General features: G+C 46.2%; 1 protein-coding gene across 1 annotated transcript; it reads left to right on the top strand.

Annotated features, from left to right (window-relative positions):
• Positions 1-614: 614 nt before the first annotated feature.
• Positions 615-8929, top strand: NRSN1 (neurensin 1). The gene is made up of 3 exons (XM_027907142.1): positions 615-829; positions 6204-6401; positions 7366-8929. The coding sequence occupies exons 2-3, from the start codon at positions 6213-6215 to the stop codon at positions 7762-7764; spliced, it is 588 nt and encodes a 195-aa protein (XP_027762943.1). The 5' UTR covers positions 615-829; positions 6204-6212; the 3' UTR covers positions 7765-8929.
• The last annotated feature ends 6005 nt before the right edge of the window (positions 8930-14934 follow it).

Below are 14934 nucleotides of genomic sequence, written 5' to 3'. Positions count from 1 at the left end.
CAGTACACCACAAGGATACGACTCTTTAGCACTCTTGCCCTTCACATTCTCATTATTTTTTCAGGGGAATTATATATTGGATACACTGCAGCATCTCCAGCTCTTACCGCCTTGTCATGCTCTCTAACTAGCTTCCTTAACTCCCCAAACTTGCTTTTTTCAAATCTTTTCGCGCCGAACCACCAGCCTGTTGCTATCAGGACAGACCCCAGGCGCTCGGCTCTGAGCCTCACCCTCTCTGAGCAGCCCCTCTGGGTCTCCTGCTGAGCGAACCATTTCCCCAACAACCCCTTCCCCCCAGATCTCAGCGCCTTGCCCTTGGCAGGACCCTTTCCCGTCGCGCCCATCCACTCGGCTGGACAAACAGCGTCGAGCCCCCCGCTGGTTTCGGTGCCGATTAAAAGGCGCTGGGGGGGCGAGGAGGCGATCATCCTCCTCTGCCCCCCCGACACGCGGGGAGGGCGCGCCGGTGACCTTGGCGTGCACACCCTGCGGGCCTGCCCGGCCCGGGGAGCGGCCCCGGCCGGAGGGACCCGAATCCCTGCAGCCGGGGAGCGGCGGGTTACCCCCCTCCCCTCGCCGTTCCCCGGGCAGGCGCCCGAGGCGGGGGCGGCGGGCCAGCGGGGCCCGGCTCCGCTCCGCGCCCGGCGGTGGCGGCTCAGTGCGCAGGCACGGCGCGGCAGCGAGCGGCGCTCCGGGCCCTACATAATACGTGGTGTCTGGGGCCGGCGCGGCGCAGAGCGGAGGAGATGGGACCGGGGCGGGAGGGCCGCAGCTAGCGCCGCCGCCGAGGGGGCTCGCCGGCCGAGGGCAGCGGCAGGAGGGACAGGTAAAGCCGCGGCGCCGGCCCGCTCGGCAAACTTGGGGACTCGGCAGCTCGGCGGGCGCGGTGGTGGTGGTGGTGGGGCTCTCTCCTGCGACCGCCAGCGCGGAGCATCCCTCCGAGGGCAGCGGCTGTGCAGCGGGCGACGGGAGGGACAGCGGCGCGCCGGCTTTGCCTCCGGGCTGGGGGGGAGTGCGGCTCTGCCGGGGGAGGCTGGTACCGCGCTGCCCCGGGCGCTGCGGGGCAGGGGCAGGGGCAGCCGGGCCGGGCTCCCCTCTGTCCCCGGGGCACCACTGGCCGGGAGGGTCGCGGGCGCCGAGAGCTCCTCCGGGGTGCGGGCGCTGCGGAATTCTCCCGCTGCGATCGAGAAGCGGGAGAGGGAGAGCATCCCGTCCCGGCCCCTGGCGGCTGCGGAGCGGGCGGTGCCGCCCCGCCGGAGCACGGGAGAAGGCGCTGTTCGCCCGCACGGCCCCCGCACCCCGCTCGCCGTACATGGCAGGGGCGCAGAAGTCGCGCCCTGGAGGGCAGCCCTGCACCCCATCCCTGCTCAGAGGAGCGACAGCAGGTGCCTGTGGCCATGCTATGCCCGCGGCAGCGCCGCAGCCTCCTGCGAGCGCAGGGAGCCGGGAGGGCAGCGGGGCAGGAGCAGCCTGGGAAAGTGCCCGGAGCTGGGGTGACAGGGAGCTGAGGAGGCATCAGAAGGGCCACCTCGGGTACTGCTGCAGAAGACGTGTTATTTGTTGCGGTGTTCACCCTTCGCAGGGATGTCGCTTTCTGGAGGTAAGGACTGCAAACGCGGTCCTCTGAACAGAAGGGTCAAAGTATCTAAATCTGAAGAAGGGGGCTTCGCCTGTGCCAACCATCAGCGTTTGTGGCTTGCACTCGGAGGCTGTGTGGTGTCACAGAGCAATGGCACATCCTTATTTCCTTTTGTTCTGCTTTTCAAATGCCAGTTCCTTACATTTTTATTTTTTTTAATGTGTTCAATCGTTCCATAAGAAAGCAAAGTAGTTGGAAAATTTATTGGGTAATTTTTCATAGGGCTAGCTCGTCTTTTAATCTGTCTATTCACCAATCCAGTCACATCTCCCCAGATTAGCAGGGAATAGTAAATTTCAAAGTAAACAGGACAGCTTTCGCCATGGAAACAAAAGTTGCTAGGGGATGAATTGCTACTACGCAGTGCTCTGAAGCTGTGATCCTACATCCCACACGTTCCTAAGCACCTTGGGTTTAGGCACGGAAAAACTTCATGACTAAACCACTTCCTGCGGCCTGGATGCATGTTCTCAGCTCATGCATAAACACAGATATGGGTAACTGCGACACTTGTTTTAGCAAAAGTTTCCCAACATTTCAGCTTTTAGTTTCTCAGCCGTGAAGGCAAGACGTGCAAATACACATCAACACTCCAGAGATCGTAGCTGCTGCAGTCTCTATTTGTCCAACGTAAAATTGATGCTGTGACAAAAGTTTCCTTCTTATTTGTGGAGAACTGTTTTCTCCCACCATACTCAGACTGTTTCAGTTCCTTTGCCCCATCTGTAAGTAGCAAGAACAACAGTATGTTTACATAGCAGCTGAGAGAGGAGACCATCTTAGGCCAAATTACCAGGATGCTTCATACAGGGCTGAGCACTCTTCTTTCTCTTCCTCTTCTTTCTCTTCCCTCTAAAGGGCAAGTTATTTTGTAAAAGGTAGGAGGTTGCTTATAAGTGAAAGAGTCTAAACATCAAGAAAATGTTCAGTAGGACTAATATTATGCAGTGCTTGAAAAGAATTAATGATGCTGGCAGTCTTTTTTTCCCCCCCTTCCATTTTAAAAGGTCATACTACTTGATGCTATCACAACTCTTTCAAGCAAAAGATAATTCTTTTGTTTTCTATTCCACCTCCCAGCTCTTATTTATCATTTTGCTCATATGGCTGACCAAAACCATCTATTAGCCTTTTAGATTGCTAAAGAAAAAGAATCTATGTGTCATATAAGTGAGTCCAGGCTGTGTGGCCCTTCTAGGCAATTCTTTATCAAGCTGTTAGAAGCACTGCATCCTCCTTTTTATCGCTTGACTAAACCTACAGACAGTGCAGTGAATGCAAGATAGTGTTTATACAGCTTTCTGTCATGTCACATAGAGTTTTTTTTAAAATAAATTACAATAACTAAAGTTGCTGGTTCAGACTCAGCAATGTCCTTAACCTGCTTTCTGAATGCTCCTGGTGGCAGCTGGAGTAATACAAGCAAGATTTGGCAGGCCGCATTATCTAGTCATGTTAATTCTGGTTCATCCTTGTGTTGACCTTACAGAGTCACACCTGGGGAAAATATCTCTTGTTCTGCTCATTATATGATGCTAAATGATATTTACCTGAATGACTTAAGTTGGCAAGGAGTTAAGCATAATTTATTTAAGGAGGCAGGGTTGATGTGAGAATAAAGATCTAAGTAAGGACATAAGAGAATGAGTCTCTGCAGAGCTTTGGTTGACCTCTTTATTCTCCTTTATTCTGTACTTTATTCTTCTTCTGATGTGGGAGATGGATTCCTTGCTTACTCATAGCTAAGAGACAGGTTGAGGGATATGGATGTAAAGTGATCTTATCCTTGAGGTATAGGTGGTGTGACCCTGTGTGTGAGAGCTGGGGTAGCTGTGGTAAACCACACCATATAAATGGTGTAAAGGAAGTGTTCAAAGCCTCATAGCATGGTAAAAAAGCACAACAGACTGTCCTGGTTTCAGCTGGGACAGAGTTCATTTTTTTTCTCAATAGCCAGTACAGTGCTGTGTTTTGGACTCAGTGTGAGAATAGCCTGATAACACACTGATGTTTTGGTTGTTGCTTAGGGCTTACTGTAAGCCAAGGACTTTCTCAGTGTATCGTGCTCTGTCAGGACAGCTGACACGAGCTGGCCAAAGGGATATTCCACAACGTAGAACTTCGTGCCCGGTATAGACACTGAGGGAGTTACCTGGAAGGGGACAATGGCAGTTTGGGGATGAAGTTTGGCATGGTTCAGCAGGTGGTGATGTATTGTACATCACTTGTTTTTCTTGGGTTTTAGCTCTCCTTTTTTTATTTACTACTACTATTATTATTATTGTATTTTACTTTGTTTCAATTATTAAATTGCTCTCATCTCAATCTGCAAGCTTTACTTTTTATTCTATTCCCTGTTTTACCACACTGGGTGCGTGGGGGCTGGAAGCGAGCGAGTGGCTGTGAGGTGCTGAACTGCCAGCTGGGCTTAAGCCATGACAGAAATGAATGTTTTTCAGTATATTAACTGTAGTTGGAAACATAAGTGTTAGCTGTGTACAACTTGACACAGGTTGGCCCAGAGGACAGTTTTTTGCTGTCTCAAGGTCTCTGTCCACCCTGCCTGTTCTTCTGCCTTGCCTGGGAAGGCCAGCAGCTTGAGCTCTCTCTGAAGGACACTGGGTGCTGTACTATCAACAGAGAGCAAGCCCATCCACAGAGTCAGAGAGTGATTCTTTGGTTTCCTGAAGCTTTACAGTGGCTGAGGTGGAAAAGGGAAATCTGAAGGGGATTTAGAGTCAGTTTTGGGTTCAAAAAAGGGACTCCTGACAGAAGGTGTGCCTGGCACTAACGTTGTTGTTCTGCAAAGGTCAGCCACCAGCAATGTTCCCTCCAGCCCTTGGCAGGTCCCCCAGGAACATGTGGGCTACCTCTTTCCACTGGGTCATGACTTCTGCAGGAGCCTTCAAACCTCATCACAGGTTGTAAGAGAGATATTTGCAATTTTAAGATGTTGAGATCATGAAATTCCAGACTAAATGCATATTAGATATAATAAAATAAATAACAATATAAATAAATTATAAAATAAATAACAAAATAAATAAAACCCCAAGATAACTGATTTCTATAAAGAGGAAAAAGCAAATCCCTCTTTATTCCTCAGACAAAAATGCAAACAGATTTCAAAAGGCTGGAAATTGACTGTTTATACCAGCAGTGATTTCAGAGCCAGCCAAGAGCTTCATTCAGGCTGTTGTGAGACACTGGATTATTATATTAAATATTGCCTCAGACCAACTTAAGTGTGTGTGTGGGGGGGAAGGGACAGGTCGAATTTCACAAAGGTGAATTTTTGGAACCTTGTATATTTTTAAAGTAAAAACCCCTTTGATGAGCCTGGGGCTTGGGCTCCCTATCAGTATTTTCTAGATTGTCCTTAATTTGAATGTACCACTGTTTGGTTTTTTTGCATACCCAGGTATTTCATACCCAGCAAGATCATCCACTCTCAAAGGGCAAAGATCTGAAGGACTGCAGAGTTGGGAGGTCCTAGCTTCCATGACCACATCAAAGCTTCCTCCCTCTAGGTGAAATTGCTGTGGCAAACTGATGTACTGCTTGAAGCTCGTATAAATTGAGCCATCATTCAGATGCAAGTTCTGATTAACAGTTCCCTTTGGACTAAAGCTTTCTGAACTTCTTTAAAGAGAAGTCGGTCAGCTTTAGAAACATTAACCTATTGCTCAAGTTGTTTTTAGGGGCCAGTATTATTTCACTGAATTCAATAGCATCACACCCATGCAAGCAAGTTCAGGCCTTAGAGTTGCATAGTTAAATCCAGATTTTGTGTCCCAGGAGAACTTCCATGGAGTGGAAAGAGTAGGAAAGTTTGTTGGTAGTTTTTATAGCAGGCAGAATTCTGGTTTTATTGAAGTCAGTGGGAGCTTGGACATTGACTTCTCCAAAGAAGCAGTACTTTGCCATAAGTTTAATATTTCCCTATTGAGCAGATTGGTGCTGCTGTGGCATTCCATTTTTTTAACTATCCATGTTTAAGTACAAGTCCTATACTGCTCTAATCTGTCTAGGAATTATTTTGCCTCCTTTTCCCATGGCTGTAAATGGTATGTCAGTGCGTAGTCCTGCACTTCAGAAGCTCAGGGGGAAAAAAAAAACACATTAAAAAAAAACCAGCAGTTTGGAAAGTTCCTAAGGTTGCGAACTCTGGTTAAACAATAGAAGCAGTCTGGAGGAGAGGCAATATGAGTCCTTGAGAGATGCTGGATTTTGTTACCTGGCATGTTCTGCTTTTTTTGATCTCCATGGAAACACAGTAGCACACTAGTGCAAAAGATGGGGAGTGAGCACCCTGTATACGGGAGGGAATGTTCCCTGCAGCACCTTTAGTCTTTCTGTGCCAAGACACTGAGTTTGTTGAGTTTGCTTAAGCTGAGTCATTGCGTGCAGCTCCACCCGGCTCATTTCTTGGTTTGGAAAAAAAAAAAAAGAAAAGGAAAGGTCTCTCCCACACTGCTTTTTTTTCATGTCATCTGGAGAGTTTGCAGCCATTTCTGCCACACTGATGATGATCTGGTTTGAATGACACCTCTCGTTGCAGGTAGGAAGGATGAGCTCCTATGCTGACATCTGCGGGTCCAAGCATGCGCAGGGCAGCACCGAGGGAGGATACCAACGCTACGGAGTTCGGTCCTACCTGCATCAGTTTTATGAGGACTGCACAGCTTCAATTTGGGAGTATGAGGATGATTTTCAGATCCAGAGATCGCCTAGCAGGTGGAGCTCTGTATTCTGGAAGGTACCACCTGTTGCTTTTTACTGGAGAGAGAAACTCCCATTTCCAGACTTCCCCTGTGTAACTAATGGTTTTTAGTGCTTATCCAGAAAGGCCTTTTGTTGCTCAATTTACCTAAGACCACCAAATAACTATGTCTGAAAGCAGGGCACTCTTACCAAAATACATCAGCTTCCAAGGCAGTTCTGGGGTCTTTGGATCCCTCTAGTTTGTCTGTCATAATGTAATTGAAACAGCAGTGTCTTGTCTTGGAACCCCACATGTATCTCTGCCAGATGATTGGGAATAGGACTGGTGGGTTAAGAGCAGTAACTCTGGGGCTACATGACCGAGGGATCAAGAAAACCAAAAGATCTCCATTAAGGTCAGGGAACTTGACAGGGCTGAAGAGCAGCAGAGTTTGGAAGGGGCCTGTGAGGCCATCCAGTCCCTACCCTCCCCCAGGGACATTCTGTGTCAACCAAATTTTGCACTTACATTTGAAATATGTTAGAAATACTCTGTGATCTGTTCATGGCAATAGCAACTTCTAATCCCTGCAAAGGAGTGACAGTTCATGAACTAAAAGCGAGTAGTGGGTGTGACACAGACTATCAGCAGGGACTGATCTGTTGGTGCTAACCACCAACTAAAGTTAAAGAAATAATCCTTTATACAAAACTGGGGTTAAACTGTGATCCTCTCTCTGATGGGACCTTTCAACATGAAGTGCTATTAGACATATATTCCTATGTTTCCAGGAATTTCAATAATTATATAAATACAAAGTGTAAAAAGACAGTTTTTCCATATATTCTAGTTCTAGTAGGGCCTCATGTGACCTAAGAGAAAAATACCAGCCTTCTCCTAGAAGAGAGAACCAAATCGGCAAGACACAGTGAAAGCCAGATGCCTCCTAGGAGCACTTACCAAGTGGAAATTGGAAAGACGTATTAACTGGGGTTTTGTTTCTTTCTTTGTTTTCCAGGTCGGACTCATCTCTGGGACGGCTTTTATGCTGATAGGTGTAACGGTTCTTGTCGTGGGTTTTCTTGTGCCACCGAAAATCGAAGCTCTTGGGAAAGATGATTTTGTTGTTGTGGATGCCCGTGCCATTCAGTTTAATGGGTCCCTTGATATATGTAAGTTGGCAGGAGCAATCTTGTTTTGTGTTGGAGGGTCCACCGTGGCAGCATGTCTGCTGATGTCTGCTTTTGCTAAAAGTTACTCCAAAGAAGAGAAGTACCTCCAGCAGAGATTTAAGGAGAGAATAGCTGATATAAAAGCCCAGGCAAACCCAGTCACAAAAGCGCCAGCACCAGGAGAATCAAAGATACCTGTCACTTTGTCCAGAGTTCAAAATGTCCAACCTTTATCTGAAACCTGACCCTTTCCTTATGTTCTGTTTGATCACTTTAACTGGAAAATACCAGCCTTGTTGGCATCAGTGCTAGTCAATGACAACATCCAGTGCTCTGCTATATAAACACGCAGCTAATGGGGAAGCTGCTACAATAAAAATTTAGGATTGGGAAAAAAAAATTATATGATTAGACCTGTGACCGATGTATCAGTATATTTGAACATTTTAGTCTGTGTGGAACAAGCAAGTTCTTGCAACAATGATTAGGTGTTTAGCTTATCAGATTGCATCTCTGGAAAACCTAGGGTGCATTTATTACAACTGTACCAGGAACACCGTACATCCCACTATTAAAATTTAGAGAAGTTGGCTTTTTGTTTAATTTTCTTATTGCTTTAAAAATACTGTTTAGTCTTAGTTTTCCTGCCTGGTTCTGCTGTCTGGGAAGCCAAGATTCTGCCCTTGTAATTTGCACTTGTCCTCCTGTCACATGCTACATACAGTCTGTATCAAAGTAATGCTGCACAGGTAAAACATACTCACATAGTGAGTGCCCTTAATTTGATCCTGGCACATGTCACTTCCCAGCAGTGTTACTTTCTGGGAAAGGCAAGTTGTATTTCATCCTGAGTTGCAATTAACCTGTGCTAAGGTGCCATTTCTGTCTTAGACATTGCTGTATTAACAAAAACTGCAAAATAAAAAGAAGGAATTCATATGGGAGGAGGAACATCATACTTGTATGTCTTTGGCTTGATATTGTTTCTTTCATTATATCGTATTATGTTCGAGGCTCATACAAAATGTTTTAGTTTTTGGTTAATAAATGTGGTTTGTAATAATGCCCAGGCCCTGTATTCTGTCAGTACATCGATGTCATATTAGATAACTTTAACATACATGTCTAAAGACATTTTGAAATGCTGTTTATATTTTTATAGAGGATAGAAAAACCTACGCTTAACCAGATACATTTGTGTAAATGCTTACCTAAAGATTTGTCCTTTCATGGAAGACCCCTAATTATTTTCCCAGCCAGGGCAATTATTTCACTGTCCTCATCTATGGATTTAAATTGAACATATAAAGAAAGATGTGACATTTGTACTCTGACAATATGTGCCACCTTATAGTTCTGTCTATTTTTTGAATGGATTGAATAAAATTCTAGGCGTGAGCCAACCATGGATTTTGTGAAAAGTCTCTTTCTAGTCAAACAGGTTTCTCTTTAAATTTAATAACTCAGTTATTCCAGGTAGAGAGAGTCCTCAGCATTTCCTGTTCAGGTTGCTAGGAATTTTGTTTACTGCCATTAGCTTTCACTGCTGTCGGGCTGTCGGTGTGTGGGCAGCAGAGTCAAGCTGTCCTAACCTTTCCAGTGGAGAGTTTTTAATTAAAAATTGTGCTCAGAGGCAACGTGACAATTTAAGTTTAAAAATGAAGTTCACCAGAGGAGATAAGAGCGAGGGCTCCTGTTGGTCTTACTGAATCCCTTCCCTCCAGCTGCCTTTTGTTAATGCTGTACTGGAAGTTTGACTGAAAATCCAACTGGAAAAGAAAGCAGAGGCTGGGCTTGTTTACCCAAACTACCTATGTGGGTATATAATTCTCCTTAAAACACATCCCTCACGTAGATACACACATGCAAGTGTTGCTCAATTTTTGTCCAGAGGACAACTGGCCCCAAAGGGTCAGTTGATACACCTGATACAAGCATCAGGCGCTGGGTCACACTGCAGGTTGCTCTGGCAGAACTGAACATGCTTTGACAGTACAACAGAGAATGAGTCATGGCACGGCATTACCCAGGTGTAGCGGAAAAAGAGCTGCCCTTGAGGATCTTACCGAAGCTTGCTAGGATAGGAAATGCACTTGGGATTTATCAGCAGCAGCAAAGCTGATAATGTTGTCATGGCTAACGTTGCCACACACGTTTCATCTCATTAAACCCTTGTTTCGGTTGCCTAGAGCTTTTCCGGAACTGAGACCTCCAGAGGCTGCAATCCTTCACAGCAGAGAATCAGTGCTACACAGGGCTTTTGGAGAAATACCGAGCAGAAAATTACTCTGTTACTATTAAGAAGCCACATACTGGAAAGGTTGAGACATGTTAGAGACATTTTCAAGATCCATTTTCTTATAATGTCTTAACACCTTCATCCTTTGGTGCAGGATCAGCAAAAAGCAGTGGAAATGTGCTTTCTGCTGTTCTCATGAAAAACGCCTGTGATACAGCCTCCAGCTGGGGAGCAGTGAGTGGCAGCCAAGCTCCCCAGGGAAACTTCTAGTAAGGCTGAGGGCAATCTATCCCTGAACATATCATTTTCCTAGCATGTATCTTTTTCACTTTTCTCATCCCCACCAAATATCAGTGCATACTTCACTCCAGGACTGCCTGGGACTTGCCCTCCAAGCACTGACTGCCATCACCTTTCCAAAGGGCACATTATGGAGACCCTAATGCAAGTAAAATAAGGCTTAAGCAGCCAAGTTCTTTTTCCAACCCTTTGGTCTCCCTGCTCCAGAGGCTTCTTTCAGTTTCTTCCTGCTCACCTTGTTTCTTGCACCTCTTCTAGCCTCATTTGGCTTAAAACTACAAAAAAACCCTCCTAGCCCAACACTATTTTCTCTGCAATTGTGGTGAAGGAAATAACATTTTTCCAGGCTAAGTGGTAATCACTGTCTTCATTTTGGTTAATACAGGCTCTCTTGACTCTTAGCTCTGCTTCTCCAGCACACTGTGCAGAAAAGGCTTCTCTTTAGCATCTGTTCTGTCCTCCTCTCTCCTGGCTCTCTTGACCCCTTTATTTTCCATTTTTTCCCAAGACACAGTGAATCACAGGCAAAAGGCAGAGACAGAGCTCCTCCTGAGCTGCCTGTAAGGAGATTTAATTCCCAGTTTCTGCTACAGCCTCAGACTGCCATTTCCAAGCATGAGATTTTTAATCATGAGCAAGTGCAAGCATCAGGTCTTCATGAAAGCAGTGGCAGCAACATCAGAGTGGGGAGTCTGCAGCATCCTGAGCAGTGGCCAGCAGAGAGAGAGGTTTGGCAGGGGGAGAGTGGCAGCAGAACCTGCACTCCGTGGAGACTGCTCAGGCCCCATGAAATGCAAAGAAGACAGCAAAATACTGCAAGTACCTTAGTTGGATGCCCTTTCCCAACAAAAGGGCTAGGAACAGAAGAATTTTGGTAAAATAAAGGAATTAGCACTTGGGCTTATTCAGCACTGACCGGTCGTTCAGCCATTACAGAGCAGGCTGCTCTCTCAGCTCACTGCATGACAGGGGTAGAGAGACACTGCAATACAATGCTGCAAGAGCAGACTTTGGAGGCACAGCCTCACTCCTTCCTCATCCTACCACTTCCACAGCTGACAGAAGCAACACCTCTACAGAGCATTACCCTGCACCAGTCACTGGGGCTTAATGCCTATGCACCTCCTAGAAAATGATGTTTGAGTTTTGCCAGTTCATCCCCATGGCACAGTTTGTCTGGGAAGAACATCAGCAAATGGGAAGATAGATGAAGTCTCCTCCTACCTCCAGTATTTAGAGACCGGGTGTGATACTTCTGGAGCCTTCTTGTCTCTGGGCAAACAATCCATCCACACCCTCATTTTTCTTCAGCTCTTATCTGGACGTGTGGCAGACCACAGCGAGCGTTTCCTGCATCAGTTCACTTGATGCACATTAAGCAGGTCAAAGCTCAGTTTTGCTGTCAGATAATATACAGAGGTATTGGTATGAAAATAATCTCTGCATATTGACAGTAGGTGAGGCAAATACTTCTAACAGCCCTTCAGAGAAAAGAGCCAGCATCAAATAACTTCTTTTGTTGTTTTGTTTCCTAATCATTTGCAGCTGTTTTTTGAAGGCCCCCTTTTTCCATGATTTACCATTCATAGACTTTTGCAAATAAAGATGGGAGATCAGTTTTAAACACTGCTAATAAGCTAGTCAATTTAATATTAGTTATAGTGTTAGTAATTAGTTCTAGTTATGCTGCTCCAGCAATTTTAGTCTCAAAACTCATGGTTTCAGGCCATTGCCTAGCTAAAGGCACCCATCAGTCTGAGGGTAGGAGGATGTGTTGCTCAGTGGGTGAGGAGCTTTTCTGGAACGTCATTATTTCCCTGCCTCTGCTCTCCTAATGACTTCAGCATCTGCTGCCCTTTCCCTCCCTGCCTCCTTCAGGAACCCCGAGCCCTGACAATTCCTTCCTAAGCCTCCTGAACAGCAGGGGTGAGGCGAGAAGGATCCCTGCCACAGACGCGTCTTGGAGAGGGTGCAAAAGGTGCCTGCCTGAGGTAGCAGCACAGGGGAGGCAAGTCTGCAGCACAGGCAGGAGGGAGATGAGGAGGGGGAGAGGTGAATGGGAGGGAATCCCTTGGGCAGAGGTGGTGAAATGCAGCATTTCAAGCATCAGTTTGGTCATCTGTCAATGAATATCAGAAGAGACAGTCAGTGAATATTGAAAGCACAGAAAAACTTGCTGCAGGTCTAAAACCTATGACCAGAACAACATAAATACAGTGGCTAAAATCTTTATGGAAGTAGATTTAAAGAAAACAAATCAACTTTTGACATCAATATTCTGTCCCCCCCCCCCACCAGATGGCTAGACAAGCATGAGTACCTTATTGTTGGACAAGTGCAATACCTATAATGTGAGGACACATTTTTTCCTTTAATATACTTTGAGAAAGACTTCTCTTCTGATAGCTCTTCTTCAGACTGGGTTCAGCTCTCAACTGACCCCCTGCAAAGGCATTTCTCCTGAAACTGGAGCAAGTTTGTGCCAAGACAAAAGCCCTCACTTCAAAGACTACCAAACACAGCCACTGTCTCCAGGAAGCATGTATTGGAGATTATCCCCTCCACACACACATGCCCTGAGAGCCAAGGTCTCAGATTTCCCCAGAGTGAGATATCACCATCTTATGACGTGGGCTGCAGTAGAAACTTGGTCCTGTGCCGTGAACACCAGTTAAAGAGAGACGTTTGCAACACAGGTAGTCATGCCCTGTGTACCTCAAAATCACAAAAGAATGGATGGCAAATAGCTTGTGTTGACCTCCAGGTGATAATGTAATTGTGGAAAGTGATAGGTTGAGTTTGTTGGTTTAAATGTGTCTTGTGTTTAACCATAACATGAGCTGCCCTCAAATCTTTGCCCCCGACATGGAGCATTCTCTGGGCCCTCTGCTGTTCCACCATCCCTCCAGCATCAGGAACTCCTCTGAGGAGTGCCTCAGCATTGCTCCCTGAACCAAACTGCTCTCTCTTGAGGCACCACACACGCTTAGCCTAAGGTACGACAGGAAAGCATCCTCTGGATCACACAGAAGTCCACCTGCCTGGACCACTGGCATAGAGCTTGAAGGCCTCAGCTCAAAAGCAGCTCCAGACCTGATAGCCAGATTGTTTTGTCTCTGCAGATGCATTCATGACATCTATGTTGAGAAGGTTCTGGCCTCCAGTTGTCCAGTATGCTGCCAAGTCTCCTCATCCAGATTGTGGATAGGTGCAAGTGAGTGAAAAAAATCTGACACCAGTACTAAGGCCTTTGAGATGAACCACCACCCCACTCCCTGCAAAAAAACTATCAAAACCAACCCACACCTTTTATGCAAAAAAACCCTCTGCTTCAGTTTCTCCACAGAAAATCACACTTGAGGAGGTTCTTCCAGGGAAAGGTTCTAATACCCATGAGCAGGCACAATGCTACCACAACAGATGGCTGCCTCCCTTTGCACACACACAGGACCATCTGCAAGCAACAGACGTCCTTGAGGGTGAGGCCCCCAGCCAGAGGCACCCAGGAGGCTTATTGATCCTGCCTTGCTTGTCCTGGGATAAGCCAGCTACGACCACGATACTCTGAACAATGAACCCTTTGGTCATCTTGAACTAAGCTTTGTGCTGCATGAAAAAGGAGAAATGGTCTTCATACATATCTCTTTCTCTGTAGAAGACTACTTTTAAATAGTGGATGCAAGTCCTAGCCTTTGGCTCACCAACTTCATGTCTGTTTGGTGCTAACTTGGCAGAGGGAGGGGGAAGGGTGTCAGTGGGAGCAATAAGAGAACGGTAGGAGAAGATGTAAAGCTCAGGCCACTCTAAGGATGCCAGCCTTGCATCAACAATTTCTAAGGGAGAAATAACATGGAGCATAGGCATTATTTTTAGAAATATCTTTTCTCACAACCGAACTGGAAGAAGCAAACACAGCAGAGAAACAGAAGGATGAGGAAATGGTATGCAGTAATGAAGCCATAACCTGTGGCAGCAGAGGAAAAACAAGGGCAAGGGCAACGTCTGCATAAGGATACTGAGCTGGGTATCCAACCTGCAGTGACAGCATGACTGCTCATCTCTGACACCACCACTTCATTCACTGAGACAGAGGAGTTTAAATCAGTCAAATCTCTAGTTAAATCAGAAGTCCTTTCCAACTAATACAAGCAGAAAAGTCTATATATCACTGAAGTCTGAATATATTTTTTTCTCTCAAGAGCAGGAGAATTCACTCACCCATGTGAACACAAACCCAAAGTGATGGCACCCACCCCCTAAGTAGCCGCTGATGAAGTAGCAATTCCCTCCTGCCTCAGGCATTGATTTTGGGGTATCCTAATTCCTAGCTCCTTGCTTCAACTGGTTCTTCCTCAAAACTGCTTCAGCTGAAGGCTGGAGTATTTAGTGTCCCCCCCCCACGCAGTCCCAAAGACTCCCACCTGCTCATCTCCTGCCAAGCATATGCAGTTCCCATGCTCCAGCTGTGAGAAACAGAGGGTCTGAGCCTCATTCAAACAATTAATCTGCACCAGGAAAGTATGCCAAGGTGGAAGTAAGGAGGAGAGCTGGTCAGCACAGCTCCACAAGAGTTATGGCCACAGCAGGGCTGAAATCTTCACTGGGAAGGAGGCTGCTTCTCCCCTGGAAGGGAAGAGAAAGAAGCAGGGCAGTCTGCAGGATCAGTCACCGACATGCCACTGGGATACTCCCAGTGTGGGAAAGTCTTTCTTTGTATTTATTAATGACAAATAACTATAATTTCTTTTTAAAGAAAAAAAAAAACACTTGTTTAAAAATAAATGGTGCAATATTGGGGGTTTTTTCAGCATTTTGACAAGATTTTTCCTACCAGATGTTACATTTGAATTGGAATAGGCATTTCTAGCAATTCTTT

The sequence above is a fragment of the Empidonax traillii genome, unplaced genomic scaffold (assembly GCF_003031625.1).
Source record: "Empidonax traillii isolate 1590-97213 ecotype Southwest subspecies unplaced genomic scaffold, ASM303162v1 scaffold1407:size132083, whole genome shotgun sequence".
NCBI classification, from domain to species: domain Eukaryota; kingdom Metazoa; phylum Chordata; class Aves; order Passeriformes; family Tyrannidae; genus Empidonax; species Empidonax traillii.
Note: the sequence above shows the minus strand (reverse complement) of the source record. Positions and strands in the feature narration are given on the sequence as shown.

Bases quoted from the DNA above. Each gene is read 5' to 3' on its own strand.
- NRSN1 (XM_027907142.1), top strand. From the start codon at position 6,213: ATGAGCTCCTATGCTGACATCTGCGGGTCCAAGCATGCGCAGGGCAGC. The intron at 6,402-7,365 runs GTACCACCTGTT...TTTGTTTTCCAG, and splicing joins GGAGCTCTGTATTCTGGAAG to GTCGGACTCATCTCTGGGAC.